Raw genomic sequence first — 16,246 nt, forward strand, 5'->3', positions numbered from 1 at the left:
TTGTTTGAAGGCTTTCATCTTCCTCTACCTTATTTCCAGATAAAGGTTAGTCTTTTCTTCTCTTCTCTTTTTACAACGTGCTTTCTGTTTGCATGCTTTTATTTTTTAGAGAGAGAGAAGTTGATTCGTAGGCTTCTGTTTGATTCCGTAACCCCCTTAGAGACCATGTTTTTTATTTTCTTTTCTTTTTCCTTTGTAGGTTTCACTAACCCTTTTTAGGAAAAGAAATGTCTTCCGTAGAAATTCTTGCTCAGTGGGTCGATGTCACAGTCTTAGGGGAGGAACCTTGGGTTGACACTAATTTTATTACTGATCTTCGCACTCGTCACCGACTCTGCATCTCTGATGAGGATGAGCCAAAGTATGAACTGCTTGTCCCGGGTCCAGAAGACCGGGTTTGCTTCGGGAGGGCTTCGGAGGCAGTCCCTCATTCCTTTTATATGTATGAGAGCATGATCACCCGCCTGGGCGTTTTTCTTCCTTTCTCTGATTTTGAGATTGCTGTTTTACGTCACTGTCGTGTTGCACCTACCCAGCTTCATCCCAATTCCTGGGGTTTTCTGAAAATTTATCAGTTTGTCAGCCATGTCTTAGACTTTCTGACTTATTTGAAGATTTTCTTTTTTCTTTTCCACATGACCAAGCCCTTCAGTGGGCAAAATAACAAGCAGCAGTGGGTGTCCTTCTGAGCTATACAAGGTCGGAGGGTCTTCACCCTTTTTGATAAATCTTTCCATGACTTCAAAAATTACTTTTTCAAAGTTCAAGCCGTAGAGGGTCACCACCCCTTTTTTTTTATGAGAATTCTTCTCCTCGCATTCCTTTGTATTGGTTAGAGGCCTCCCCCTGTGAGAAATATGGTTTGGACGACCTGGATGAGGTGGAGGCAGCCGTTGTGGGGTTCCTCCGAGAAGTGTGGGGGAGGGCCCCATATTTGGATACCAAAAAATTTCTCCAGGGGTCGCCGACCTTTGTCCAGACACAACTAGGTAGCTTTTTATTTATCTACTTTATTTCCGACTTGTTTTTACCGACTTGTTTCGCTGACTTTTTGGCTACTAATTGTTTTCTTACAGAGATGGCGAAGAAGAATTCCAGTGAGTCTTACCAGAGAGTTCAGAAGGCCAAGGCGAGATCTCGCGCCAGGACTGGCGGTGCCAGGGTAACTAGCTCTCCTCTTCCTCCTCCTCCCCCTTCTTCCCGAAGTTTGGGGACTCCTTCTCAACCCATCGTAATTTCCTCCTCAGCTTCTTCTCAACCGCCCCCTCCCCCCCCGACCTTCTCCTGAGCCAGAGAAGAAGAAGCGTAAGACTTTAGAGTCTAGCTCTTCTTTTGAAGGTGAGGCTAAGGTGGATGCTCCTGCGTTTATCCGAAAATACATCTATCCTCATACCCGTATAGGTATGGATGATGTTTCTATCCAGAACCACCTCACCATTCTGGCTCAGGAGAATATCAGGGCGGCGGCGGTGTGCACCAAGATTCTTGATATTTTTGAGAAGACTCCTCTTAGCTCTCTGGGTTCAACCTCGAGGGTTGAAGAGCTGGAGAAGAGGTTTCTCATATATCAGAAACATGAGAAGGAGTTGAAGGAGGAGGTCGCTAAGTTGAAGGAGGAGAGGGATGGCCTTCGGGAGAAGGAGAGCAAGTTACAAGCCCAATGCAATATGGAGGAGGGCTTGAGGAAGAAGGCACAGGAGAGTTATTTGAGTTTGTTCAAGGATCTCGTGAAGGTGAGGAAGGACTTGTTGAGAGCTCGGAATGCCTATACCGAGTTGGAGGACTCCATCGCTGACGGGGCCGAGGAAGCCTGGAGGATTTTCAAGGAGCAGGTCGGGGTCTTTGCTCCCGACCTGGATCTCTCTCCTTTGGATCCTGACAAGATCGTCATTGATGGTGCCATAGTTTATCCTCCTCCCTCTCCTAAGCTTGTCACCGAATCCGATCTGAAAACTCGGGGGCAGAGGATAATTGAGTCCCCTCCTCGTTCCAAGGATGCTCCGAGTTCCTCGAAGGCTCACAGAACCTCCTCTCCGTCTCCTATGGATACTTCTCTCCCTGGACCTGATGGCGCTCTGACTGTTCTTCCCGACTCTGGTGGTGATCCGACTATTCCAGGTGGTGATGTTTAAAAATTTGTTGGCTATATGGGGGCCCGGCCTGTGGGTCCCCTCCTTTTTAAACTGTTTTTATGTTTGTGGTGGTAGTGGTCTGTTGACATTCTTCTTGGCCTTTTAAGGTCGTAAACAAAATATTTATAAATACCCTTTTTTGGATAAGGGTTTAAGTTACCTTTGGTGTGCATGCTTTTCTTTTGATACTTTAAAGAATTTGTTCGACCTTTTTTGAAAACCTTTTTCTTTGGCTTGTCTGTCCTCTTGAGCTTTTTCGCTTTAAGGACTTAGGACAGTCTTTTGGCTTTTTAATAGGTTTTTTGATCTCTTTTTCACTATTCCTTATACTCAACTTTGTGGTTTATTGAGTTCCTATGACTTAGGTTATTTTTGCGATGCGTTTTTTCTTCTACTCGATTTTTCATTTCGACTTATGAGTCGGAATGTCTCCGAGTTTCTCACGATCAACTTTTATAACCTCTTTACACTAACTAGTACCTCGTCGTTTTCTCCTGACGACCATCTAGGTCGGTTCATGGGATTTTCACGCTTTGTCGAGCTTAAGTCGGCGCGTTTCGTAGAAAGAAAGAAAAAGCAAGAAGAAATTTATAAGAGATATTGTAAAAGATCTTTATTTATTTGAGAAGGTACTTTACTGCTACTAAGGGCCTTTGGTAGTCTATTTTCCCTTAGCATCTACTGTGATGCCTCGTTAAAAATCCTTCTTCAGAAAAAACCCTTTGATTTTTGGGAAAAAATCGTGAAGTTGGGAAAAGAGTACATCAGGGAGTAGAGTTCGCTTTTAACTATAGTACCTTTTCAAGTTACAAGCATGCCACGACCTTAGTAACTCGGTGCCGTTTAAGTCGGTCACCTTATAATAACCTTTTCCTAAGATCTCACTAATTTTGTATGGTCCCTTCCAATTAGCAGCGAGTTTTCCTTCCCCTGATTTGTTGACTCCAATGTCGTTTCTGATCAAGACCAAGTCGTTTGGGGTGAAGCTTCTTCGAATGACTTTTTTGTTGTACCTGGTAGTCATCCTTTGTTTCAACGCTGCTTCTCTTATCTGGGCTTGCTCTCGGACTTCGGGGAGCAGTTCAAGCTCCTCTTTGTGCCCCTGTATGTTTCCGATCTCATCATGGAGAATCACCGTTGGACTTTGTTCGCTGATTTCTACTGGTATCATGGCTTCTACGCCGTAGACGAGTCGGAAGGGCGTTTCTCTAGTGGCAGATTGTGGCGTCGTCCGATAAGCCCACAACACTTGTGGGAGCTACTCAACCCAGGCTCCTTTTGCATCTTGTAGTCTTTTCTTTAGTCCTGCTAGTATGACTTTGTTGGCTGCCTCGACTTGTCCATTTGTTTGTGGATGTTCCACCGAGGTGAACTGTTGTTTGATCTTCATACTGGCCACCAAGCTTCTAAAGGTAGAGTCGGTGAACTGGGTTCCATTATCTGTGGTAATGGAATATGGTATCCCATACCTTGTGATGATATTTTTGTAGAGGAACCTCTGACTTTTCTGGGCTGTGATGGTGGCTAATGGTTCTGCTTCTATCTACTTTGTGAAGTAGTCTATTCCCACAATCAAGTATTTGACTTGTCCTGGGGCCTGGGGAAAAGGGCCTAACAGATCCATCCCCCATTTTGCAAAGGGCCATGGAGAAGTTATACTGATTAGCTCCTCGGGGGGAGCCACGTGGAAATTTGCGTGCATTTGGCATGGTTGGCACTTTTTCACAAATTCTGTGGCATCTTTCTACAAGGTCGCTCAGTAGAATCCAGCTCGGATTACTTTCCTAGCTAGCGACCTGGCTCCAAGATGGTTTCCGCAGATCCCATTATGAACCTCCTCTAGTACTTCAGTGGTCCTTGAAGTCGGTACGCACTTCAACAATGGCTTTGATATTCCTCTTTTATAAAGGATATTTTTCACCAGAGTGTAATGTTGTGCTTCCCTCCGGATTTTCTTAATCTCTTTTTCCTCTTTGGGGAGGATGTCGATGTCGAATTTTAGGTATTCGACCAAGGGATTCATCCATCTGAGGTTTAGCCCAGTTACCTTTAGGACATCTCGTTTGTCCTCTACTTTTACCACAGAGGGTTCTTGGAGAGTTTCCTGGATCAAGCTTCTATTATTCCCTCCTGGCTTGGTACTTGCTAACTTGGATAGGGCGTCTGCTCTGCTATTGAGATCCCGGGTTATGTGCTTAACCTCGATTTCTGTAAAGTGCCCGAGGTGCTCCAGAGTTCTTTCCAAGTATCTTTTCATGTTCGGGTCTTTAGCCTGATACTCTCTATTTATCTGGGAGGTCACCACTTGAGAGTCACTGTATATCATCACTTTAGTTGCACCGACTTCTTCTGCCAGCTTCAATCCTGCAATCAGGGCTTCATATTCTGCCTGATTATTTGAAGCTAGGAATTCAAATTTGAGGGATACCTCTATTTGGGTTTTCCTTTCGTCGGCCAGTATTATACCTGTACCGCTTCCTGTCTTGTTTGAGGATCCATCTACGTAAAGTTCCCATGCATTTGGCTTCTCTTGATCTCCCGCGTATTCTACTATGAAGTCGGTGAGGCATTGGGCTTTGATTGCTGTCTGAGTTTCATACTTTAAGTCAAACTCGGAGAGCTTTATTGCCCATTGAACCATTCTTCCTACAACATCCGTCTTTTGGAGGATTTGCTTCATGGGTTGGTTCGTTCGGACTCTTATCGTATGGGCTTAAAAGTAAGGTCGTAGCCTCCGTGAGGCTATTACTAAGGAGTAAGCAAATTTCTCTAATTTGTGGTACCTTAGTTCGGGGCCTTGTAGAACTTTGCTGATGAAGTACACTGGATATTGTCCGACCTCGTCCTCCCTTATCAGGGCTGATGCGACAGCTTTGTCTACTACGGACAGATATAGGACGAGATCTTCCCCAACTAGAGGTCGGGTCAGGATTGGAGATTGGCTCAAGAACCTTTTGAACTCCTGGAACGCTTTTTCGCATTCTGGAGTCCATTCAAACTGACATCCCTTTCTTAATAAAGAGAACAGTGGAAGAGATTTTAATGATGATCCTGCCAAGAACCTGGAGAAGGCCGCAAGTCGACCATTTAGTTGTTGAACCTCCCTTAAGCAAGTCGGGCTCTTCATTTCTAGTATAGCTTGACACTTATCGGGATTGGCTTCAATCCCTCTTTGCGTCAGCATAAACCCTAGGAATTTTCCAGCCTCCACTGCGAAGGTACACTTTGCGGGATTTAGCCTCATCCCGTGCGACCTTATGTTGTTGAAGACTTGCGAGAGGTCTGTCAAGAGATCAGCTTCTTTCTTAGTTTTCACTAGCATGTTGTCTACGTAGACTTCCATTAAGCTCCCGAGGTGGGGGGCGAACACCTTGTTCATCAGCCTTTGGTATGTGGCCCCTGCATTTTTTAGTCCAAATGGCATGACCACGTAGCAGAAATTTGCTCGGGGCGTGATGAACGATGTTTTCTCTTGGTCTGGCTCATACATAGGGATTTGATTATATCCCGAGTAGGCATCCATGAATGACAAGTATTGATACCCCGAGCTAGAGTCTACTAGAGTATCAATACTTGGGAGTGGATAAGGGTCCTTGGGACACGCCTTATTTAAGTCGGTGTAGTCGACACACATTCTCCATTGGCCGTTTTGCTTCTTGACTAGCACTACATTTGCTAGCCATGTTGGATATTTAACTCCTTGGGACACATTCTCCATTACTGGTTGATCTCTCGGTTCCCCGACAACGGCGCCAATGTTACGTTGGGTAACCGGAGATAATGGGCTTGACTCGTTAGGTTGGCCCAAACGCTTGTGGAGGGAAACCTTCGAAGAGAATCGCGCTCCTAGGATTCCGTCCGACTTGTGAGTACGAGTGAATGGGGGTGGTACCTGCAAAGACACTCCGATGCCTAAGTCAGCATGGGGTTAAGCAGGTTTAAAATGTATTGGAACTTAGAGATACCTGAGGGATGTCAGTGTATTTATAGTGGTGAACCCATAACCACCGTTGGAGTAGTTCCGCCTTTTAAGGGGAATAACCGTCCCTTTATCTTAGGGAAGTTGAGATATGGCTCCTGGAAGTGGTTAGAGAGATTTTAGGGGCAGTTATCCTCTTGAGTGAGGGTTTATCTGTCAGCTAATCCCTCGTTCTCAACTTCTTTAGAGCAAGTCGTGGTAAGCACCGACTTCGTAGATTGAAAGTCGGTGTAGGGTGAGGCTCAACTCTTTGGATTGGGCCTTTTGTTGGGTCCTGGGCTTTATCATTGGGTTAGGGTATGAACAAGGGTCATAATGAATTTTATTTAAAAAGAATATTAGGTCATTCATAATTTGATGATTTCTTCTTTATTATTTTTAATTTTTTAATTTAAAAAAATTAAAAACAACCAAAACTTCATTGATATTTTTTATTTTTAGATTTAAAAAATTATAAAATAAAAACGGCACTGCCGTTTTGTAAAAAAAATAAATTTTAATATTTTTTAATTAAATGTTGGCACCGTTTTGTATTTAAATAATTAAAAAATATTCTTTACACACAAAACATAGGTGATATTTTGTGTTTTTCAAAAAAAAATTCAAAACTCGCTTACACTAAAATATAGAGACACATTTATCACATCATTTGTTATAATAATTTGCTATAATATTATTATTTTATTATTATATTTAAAAGTTTATGTGTAATATGTTTAATTTATTATATATATATTTATATTATTCATATATTATTATTATTTAGTGAATATTTTATAAATTTAAAATAAGATTTATTTATTTATTTATTTTAACTAATTTATAATTTTATTTTTTTGTTACGTTATTATTATTTTTTTAAGATATTGTATAGATATATGTTATTGTTGTTGGTTATTTAAAATTTATTATACCATATAATTCATTTCACTATTTTTTAAATAATTAATTACAGAAGGCAAGCCTCAATTTTTTATACAAAGTAGAATAAAATTAAATACATAAAACAAATTAAATAGGTATAAGTATACAGATTATAAAATTTTATTAACAATCTCTTTATACAAAGTTACTATTTATAAGACTATATTTATAATTTAAATAAATTTAGTACCATAAAATTTATTTCAGTATCTATTTTAATATAATTACTAACCTTTTATTTTTGTAATTATTAACGATCCAAATAAAATAATATCCTATAACTTATTTTATTATCTATTTTAAAATAATTAAAAACATTCTATTTTTTTAATTATTTTTTAATGTTTATTTATCATTCATTTTCAATCAACTATATTGAAGTGCGAATAAATTAAATCAAATTAAATCAAGTAATATTTATATTAATCAATATAACTTTTTAATTTGAGATTAATTTATGTTTAATTTAATATTATTTTTTGTATGAAATTGTTACTAGACTAAAAAATAAATATATTAAACCAAAAAAAGTTTTTTAAAATACCAAAGTATAAAGAAACAATATTATAAAATCTCAAACAAAAGATAGTAAAATATAAAATAATAAGAACAAACACAATTAAAAGTTATCCAATATTCAAATGCATTATTTTCAAACTCTTCCAAAATACTATTTTTTTTAACCAATTCTTCAATTTTTTTATCTTAATCCAAGGCGTTAGCTATTGTAATAAGCATATAAATTTGTCCAATACAAATCTAAGGTAATATTTGACCAAAAGAATTAATATATTCGAATAATTATAATTTTTTTAAAAATTCTACCGATGTTCATAATAATGACACATTTATTGGTTTAATGATTTAAAATAATTTATAATATTTTTTATTTTAAGATAGATAATAAAAATTTTACTAAAAAAAGGTAGGATACAATTTATATTTACTTTTTATGCATAAGTACTATTATATATAATTATTCATGATTTCTACAAAAAAGAAGGTAAACCAAAAAAAAGTAAAAAAAAAAGATGCACAACAATTTCTGTCGATGTTATTTTATCACTTAATTTTTCAAATGAAATGAAATTAAATACAAAAAAATATAATTTAAATATTGAAAAGATTCAACACATAAAAAGTTATGATCAATTAAATTATATGAGATAAAAATAATAAAATTTATAATAAAAAATTATAAAACTTAAATAAAGAGAAACAAAAAAAAAAATAGAAAAGACAGAGTACAATAGAAGATCTGCCACCACCCGCTGGCCAATTAAAGAGTTGTTTTTCTTTACTAGGGTCATGTACAAAAAACATTAGATATATTTTGGGTTGGGTTTCTTTACTAAGGCCTAGTACAAAACTTTAAAATGGAAACTGGGTTGGGTCCATCCTTTTCTTTTATTGTTGTTTTTTTCAAATTAGAATTTATTTTAATGTGGATACAGTATGTGAAGTATAAACTTCTTCTCTAAACCCATTTAAGAAGGTAGTCGAAAAAGATTGACACGGGTAAAAACTCAAAACCCAAATCCGCTCCCACACTACCGGCCCCAAACTCATTCATTCTTTTTTATATAAGGATAAATTAGCTATTCTCTTTGGATTTGGATCCTCTAAAGTTTAAGTTTTACTTTAGAGAATAAAGTGTGATCTTTTATCCTTGAATAGTTTCTCTTTCATATTTATTTTTGGTCCCACCTATGAAATTAATGGTGAGAAATCACACTTTACTCTCTAAAGTAAAAATTCAAACTTTAGAGGATTCAAATCCATTCTCTTTTTATATAGATTCGCAAAAACTGAAATAATGTCATGCGATGCTTTTTAAAAAAAACATCTATCTTTTGTGATAAATGATTTCCCTAAATTTCTTTTCAGAGAACCTTGTTATTACTTGTAGCTGGAGGATCATTTGTCTTATTACTTTTCTTTTTGTGCTATATGATAACCAGTTTTCATATTATATATATATATACTATTTATTTTGTGAGGCCAAATGAATTTATCTTCCTTTTTTACGAGACTAACTAGAGTTCTAAGAATTCTATCCGCACACTCTTGATTAAAGGTATTCCTAATCATCCTCTCATTTCAGTCCATACCTTCAATTAAGAGATTTTTGACTTAATTCATTCATTGTGTTCTCTGTTTTCAACTATCTAATTATTCTCCCATATTTTAATGTTTTTTCCAATGTTTATGCTCCATCTACCATTCCTCTTCAAAAAAATTCTTTCCTTCTATGATATTTCTCCAAGTCCATGATACTTGTTTTCCTATTTTTGCTTTCCAAAATTCTCAATCAGAAAAATAGATAACTTTTAGCAATTGCATTTATATAGCCTTTGGATTTTCTATCATTCTCCATACTTACTTAGTTGGATGAGTCAAATTTTGAATATAAGAGTCCTTCAAATTTAAACCACTATCTTTTTTTCTCATGCTAATCTTACTTAAACTCTTTCAATAGATCCTCCTTTTCTAACTCACCCATATATTTTTTAACCTTTTTTTGTTAAAAAAAACACCCCCATATTGCCTAACTCTGCCGAATGATGGGTTATAGAACTATAATTCATAACAAAAAAAAATATGAAACTGTTAGCAAAAAAAAAAAAAAAGAAAAGAAAAGGAAACTAACATAGTAACATATACGTTAGAAATTGCATAATTCAATAATAAGTTAATTTGCGCAGGCTCTTTTGATTATCACAGTTCGATCAAACCAATAATCCCATTTAAATATTATAATCTTTTCCTACTTACACCTGATTCAATAATAAACTAAATTATAAGTATGGTTAAAATGTCATCTATTTGGAATTTTGAATTGATAATGTTAGTAAATGGTTGTGTCATGCTTGCTTCAGGAGATAATGTAAGTACGCCTTAGAGTATTATTATGTTTAATTAAGATAGATTGAATTTGATGGTTTAAAAATTGACTCATTTTGTTTCAAAGATGTCTTCGCCTCACCTTAGTTCTATCAATAGGAAACAGATATAAACAAATCTTAAGATACACGCATTATACTAGTTTCATCTTTTAAAAAATAAATAAGTAAAAAATATAACTAGATAATTAATCTAGATCAGTTTTTTTTTTTTTTTTGGATTTGGAATCTAGATCAGTTTATTCGACCATTATTTATAGGAATTCAGCTAAATAATTATAAGAAATATATTATTTTATTTTTAACCATTTCATAATTTTATCGCGTTAATCCTCCATTAAACACACGTTTTTCACACATGCAAAACTAATTGCATCATAGGTCCATGAGTGCACAAGCTACTCCCCAGTGAGGATTTTTTTACAAAAGTATATAAATTGTTTTGAATTTGGATCATCTAAATTTTGAATTTTACTTTAAGGAGTAAAGTGTGATTTCTTATTATTCATTTTATAGGTGGAACTAAAAATAAATATAAAAAAAAATTATTCAAAAATAAAAAATCACACTTTATCCTCTAAATTAAAAATTAAAAATTTAGAGGATTGAAATTCAATTGTTTCATCTGACCTCTATTTACTTATAAATTCAATATTATTCCTTAGTACATAAATCGAGGTAGAATAATAGACTCTTAAAATTATACATAAAACGCGCACTAGTTTAACATGATATTTATATAAAAAAAGAGAAACATTCAATACCCTGTCACAATCTATGTATAAATAACTAGAATCTAGAAATCTAATATATTAAATTTTATTGAGTAAAAGACAAAAAGTCAAAAATATAAAAAATATATGTTGAGTAACATTTTTGTAAAAAAAAAACATTAATAATAATAGTAATAATAATACTAATTAGAGCAACATCAATATACCACTTAGAAGTTTGAAACACAGTTTATGATAAAAACAAGTACTATATAAGAGATTCTAGGTCTTATAAGAAGGATGAAATCATGAAATAGCCAAAATATATTAGAAGATAATTTTTAATCTTTTAATGTTAAAATACCTAATCTAAAACTCAGCAGACAAAAAATTCATTAGAATTTAATTAAAAGGGGTTTGATACCCTATATTTTAAGTATAAATATCTACTTGCACGAATTTAGCTATTAAAAAGTCATCATCCATGTTTTTTAATAGAAACAAAAATTACATATATAACTATTCCCTGCTATTATGAGTTGTTCATTGATGAGAAGCATATACCGATCGTTAATATGTTTACAAAAAAAGAAGTGCCAAAAGATTAAATTGGGTTAACCTAATAGTTAATTTATTAGTTCATTTAAATAAGTGTTAGGGGTTCGAATTTTACCTTTTGTATGCAGTAATTTATTGGCTAATGACAAATCTTTAAATGGAGTTCCGATTCACAACAAATTAATCGTTAGCTTATCGGACGGAAGGATACCGTAAAAAACTAAAAAAAAAATTTAGAAGTGCCAAAAAAATTAATAAAATTAAACAAGCTCAATTAGTACGTAGTTCCCTTTATGAGTAAAAAGAAATTGTAAATTAGCTCTATCTTTTACTTAAGCCTTGGTGTTTCTCAAACTTTAATTTGGTAGCTGAAAATGGTGATTATAATAGTTCAAACTCACCCAAAATGTAAAAAAATCCCTCCGAACTCTCAAAGATTGTTTGACAGCGAAAGTAATTAAGAAACAATAATATTTTCTTGAGAGGAAATGTTATTTTGAGGAAAAAATGAGAAGAGTTTAAATACCACAGTTTCAAATGATGATAAACCAATAACAAATAGGTTTAGAGGATGGCTCCTCTTCCTCCTCCATCACCCACACCACCGAGCATTGGTTGGAGTTTTTCGTTGTCATTACAATAATAATTGTGGTCTTCATGTGCTCAATCTTTCTCCGATCCTCGTCCACTCACTCGACCCGCTGGCCGCCTACTTCCGCCTTTGCCTGGGCCTTCTATCGCCATCAATGCCACCGCCATTAGTCCTTGAAGTTAAATCTACATGAATGTTTTTCTTGTTTTATAAGAAAAGTATAGGATATTAATATATTATTTGTCAATTTATTGTCAATAATAATTAATTATTATATTTTAAATACATGTATAAAGAGACATATCCAAAAAATATATTTATCATGGTTTTGAAAACAGGACCGGACCGGCCGGTTCAATCGGAATAATCGAGAATCGGTTACCTAGCCGGTCCGGGTAATTTTGAAAACTGAATGGCAAAGAACTGGTAAAAAAACCGATCAAACCGGCAGTTAACCGGTGAACCGAAAGAACCGTCCGATTTTTTGGCGGTTTAGTAGTTTGGAAATTCAGATGCCAAACGACGTCGTTTTAGCTTTTAAAAAAAAATAGAAAGACGTACGCGTAACCCAAGCTAACCCTAATCCACTATGCCACTGACCTCATTACCCCAATCAGCCAATCTCCCCTTTCTTCCCCCTTCACCTACCAAGGCTACCATTGCCATCGCCCACCAAGCTCCAGATTCCAGAAACCACCGAGCCACAGTAGCCGCGACCACCACCGCGTTGAGCCCGCCTCCTCGTCGCCGAACGTCGCCGAGCTCGCCGAGCCCGACTCCTCATTCGCCGGTAAGACTTTGTTCATGTCTTCTTGATTTTGAACTTGCTTTCTTCTGAATTCTGATTATGATTTATGAGTTCTACGCTTCTTGATTTTGATTTTCTGAGGTTCTGATCTTGATTTATGAGCTCACCTATTCTATGTTGCCTTCTTGATTTTTGTTTTTGATTTTCTGAGGTTCTGATCTTGATTTATGTTTGATTTATGAGCTCGCCTGTTCTGTTTGCTGCTTCTGAATATGTTCTGATCTTGATTTATGAGCCTCAACCCTTTTAGGACTTGAATGAGTTCACTGAAAATTTCTTGTCTATCATCACAGCAAACTGAAATTACAATGTTGTGCTTCAGTATCTTCACTTTAGCATAGCTTTCATCTTGATCAGGGTCACACTCTATTATTGTTACTTCATCAGTTTCACTTGGAACTGTGATGCTTTTGCTCACATCCATCGCTTTTCGCTTTAGATCCTTCACATGATCTATTACATTCCCTAGTAATGCAGCCTTGTCCATCTGCATCCGCAACAAAACTTAATTAATTTGATTCTGTTTTTATAGTATTCATTCCGACATAATTCAAAGTTGAACTTATATTACTCTTACACTTCTAGTTGAATTGATTTTGAAAGCATAATCAATTATGGAATTTATGCAGTCTAGAAAACAAAAACATGTATAGCTTCTCTAGTTCTCTATCTATCAAGGTTGATGAAGTAGAATTCAAATATTTTAAGTTCTATCATGGAATCTATTAAAGCTATTAATAGCATAAACTAATGATACCTTGCATATCATGTCATTTTCCTAAGGTAGGTAATTTCTATTTTCTTGCTAGAATTCAAGGGGTGAAAAAGAAAATCTAAACTCTGAATAGCATAACTGATAGAAGTAAAAGTAAACAATATACTTTGCCAAAAAGGAGAGAAGTAACTAACTATGTCTATGACAATATTGGAATATGAATTTTGAAAAACAATATTACCTTATCAGACTTAGGAATCAGTTTTCTAAGAGTTGCAAGCTGTGCATTGATCCTGCCCCTTCTTCTTTTCTCTGCTTGGCTATGGCTCTTAGAAGCACTTGCAGCTCTATCTTCTGGAAACCCTTCAAAGGCTAAAGGCCATGGATATTGGAATTGAAGAGAGGCAAAGGCTGAGTCATAGGCATGAGGCACTATCTGTGTTGGTACTGAAAAGGAAGAATTATTGTTACTGTTTGGTGCAGAGTAATGGATAATTTATTTTGTGAAATATTAAATTTTATTAAGTTAGAAATTATTGAATTTATATACTTAAGATTATTTTAAGTTTTTTAATAATTTTATTTAATATTTAATTAAATCGGTTGAACTCCGGTTGAATTCCGGTCGAACCAGTGAACCATTGAACCAGTGACCTCACCGGTTTGTTGACCGGTCCGGTTCTCGCAACCTTGATATTTATAAAGATATTTCTATTAGACGCAGTCATAACAAAATATTTTTATTAAACACATCTATTAAACCACTCTTTCACCTCAACTCATGACAACAATAAAGAAGTCTCACGACCCACAAATTCAGCCCAACAGAATGCACAAATTCAGTGATAATTTTAGTCTTTTATTATTGGGAGCCACTCAAATAAAGATGTTTAAAACGTCTTTTTTTAAAGCTATTTTTTAATAATTAATATTTAATACATATAATTGATTAAACCGTGTTATTTTTGTTAAAATTAGGCCAGACAAATTAATTTTACCGAAAAAATAGTTAATCAAATCTTAAATTGATCTAAATTAATATAATTTTTTATGAAAAATGACTACAATACCCTTATTATAGAAAATGATTAAAATACTCTTATTATATATATTAATTTTGAGAATCCTAAATTCTAGCATTTTATTTTTCTGCCGTTATACGATTAGGATTTAGAGTTTTCGAAATTAACATATATATATAGGAATATTTTAGTCATTTTCTATAATAAGAGTATTGTAGTCATTTTTTATAAAAAAATGATATTAATTTAGACCAGTTCAATATTTGATTCATTATTTTTTGGTCAAATAAATTTATCTGGCCTAATTTTGACAAAAATAACACGATTTAATCGATTATATGTGTTAAATTTTAATTACTAGAAAACATCTTTAAAAAAAAAACTTTTTAGATGTATTTATCTAAGTGACTTCCTTTATTATTATCTTATCTTTATCTTATCTTTATTTATCCTTATCTTATCTTTATTTGCTTTTATCTTTTATAGACAAATACTCTATATATATTTAGTTTCAATTTCATAGTTTATAATTTCAATCATTCTACAATTAATAAAATTCTTTTTCTTTCCTTACTCTTTCTGTTTTATTATTATATCAACATCAATGGAAAAACCAAAAGCACCTGAAACTTCTCCTTCTCCTTCTTCTGCTGCTTCTACATCACCAACAACTCAAAGTTCACAACTTCCTCCTCCTTCACCACCACCAACAACGAGTGGTGCTGCTATTCGTTCTTCAACGAAAAAGAGGCCTCTCGAATCTGATTCTTTTTCCAACTACTACAAGATTCGCGCACTTATTCCAGACCTTCGCCCCCATTTCATCCAGGTTCTACGAACTCCCGATTACAAAAGTAGCAAAGAATCCCGAGAAATTCGAGAACAATTGAAGATTGTTGTGAAGTTATATGAGGATATGAAAGCAGAAGCAGTTTCGTTGGCAAAGTATAAGCAAGATGGCCAAAACTTGGATCACAAAACACAGCAAGAGCAGCAGCCTCAACATATGAAGTCTCCAGAGCAGATTCAAGTTGAGAAATCATTCACCTCAAGGGCATCATCTGAAATTAAGGTTATGGCATTGGCTGAAGGTCAAGGGACATATGTAGTTGGTGGATCGGCATTTGGCTGGAATTTCATCACCTTTTCAGGGGAGGAAGCTGTCTATTATGGTAGGACAAAGGAACAATTTCGATCGACACAAGTGAGGACTCAGCCAGGGCTTAACAGAGTAGTTTCATTTATTGATAGAGGGTGCTGAAAATCCTCATCCATAAGTATAGAAGAAGTTTACATAGAACATTTATATCATTTAGTTTTCTAATACTTTGTTGCAATTGACATCTAAAATTTTTCAAGAGGCATAGCACATGTGCTGTAACATTGTTTTTTCCTAAGTTGGATTAATCTCATTGCAGAATTATTGTTTTTTCCGGTTAAAAAAAATAAGGAAAGAAAAAATTTTGTATTGATAGTTAAATTATTGAAATTATAAATTATGAAGGTAAACTAATATATAGGCAATTCTATATATATTTAGTTTCATCTCTACATAGTTTATAATTTCAATCATTTAATAATTAATAAAAAAAATTTTATTCTTTCACAATTTTATTATCTTTCCGTACTCTTTATATATTATTTTCGTTTTATTAACAAAGTAGTTTCATTCATTGATAGAGGGTGCTGAAAATCCTCATCCACAAGTACAGTGTAGAAGAGGTTTATATAGAACATTTATATCATTTAGTTTTCTAACACTTTATTGCAATTGACATCTAAAATTTTCCAAGAGGCATGGCACATATGTTGTAACATTGTTTTTTGCTGAGTTGGATTAATCTGAGTGCAGAATTATTGTTTTTTCCGTTAAAAAAAAAAATAAGGAAAGAAAAGAAAT

General features: G+C 34.6%; 1 protein-coding gene across 1 annotated transcript; it reads left to right on the forward strand.

Annotated features, from left to right (window-relative positions):
* The first annotated feature begins 9,841 nt into the window (after positions 1-9,841).
* On the forward strand, positions 9,842-15,749 carry LOC130939492 (uncharacterized). The gene is made up of 3 exons (XM_057867594.1): positions 9,842-9,922; positions 12,375-12,591; positions 14,967-15,749. The coding sequence occupies exons 1-3, from the start codon at positions 9,842-9,844 to the stop codon at positions 15,605-15,607; spliced, it is 939 nt and encodes a 312-aa protein (XP_057723577.1). The 3' UTR covers positions 15,608-15,749.
* Positions 15,750-16,246: the final 497 nt, after the last annotated feature.

Source organism: Arachis stenosperma, chromosome 7 (genome assembly GCF_014773155.1).
Source record: "Arachis stenosperma cultivar V10309 chromosome 7, arast.V10309.gnm1.PFL2, whole genome shotgun sequence".
In the NCBI taxonomy this organism is placed as follows: domain Eukaryota; kingdom Viridiplantae; phylum Streptophyta; class Magnoliopsida; order Fabales; family Fabaceae; genus Arachis; species Arachis stenosperma.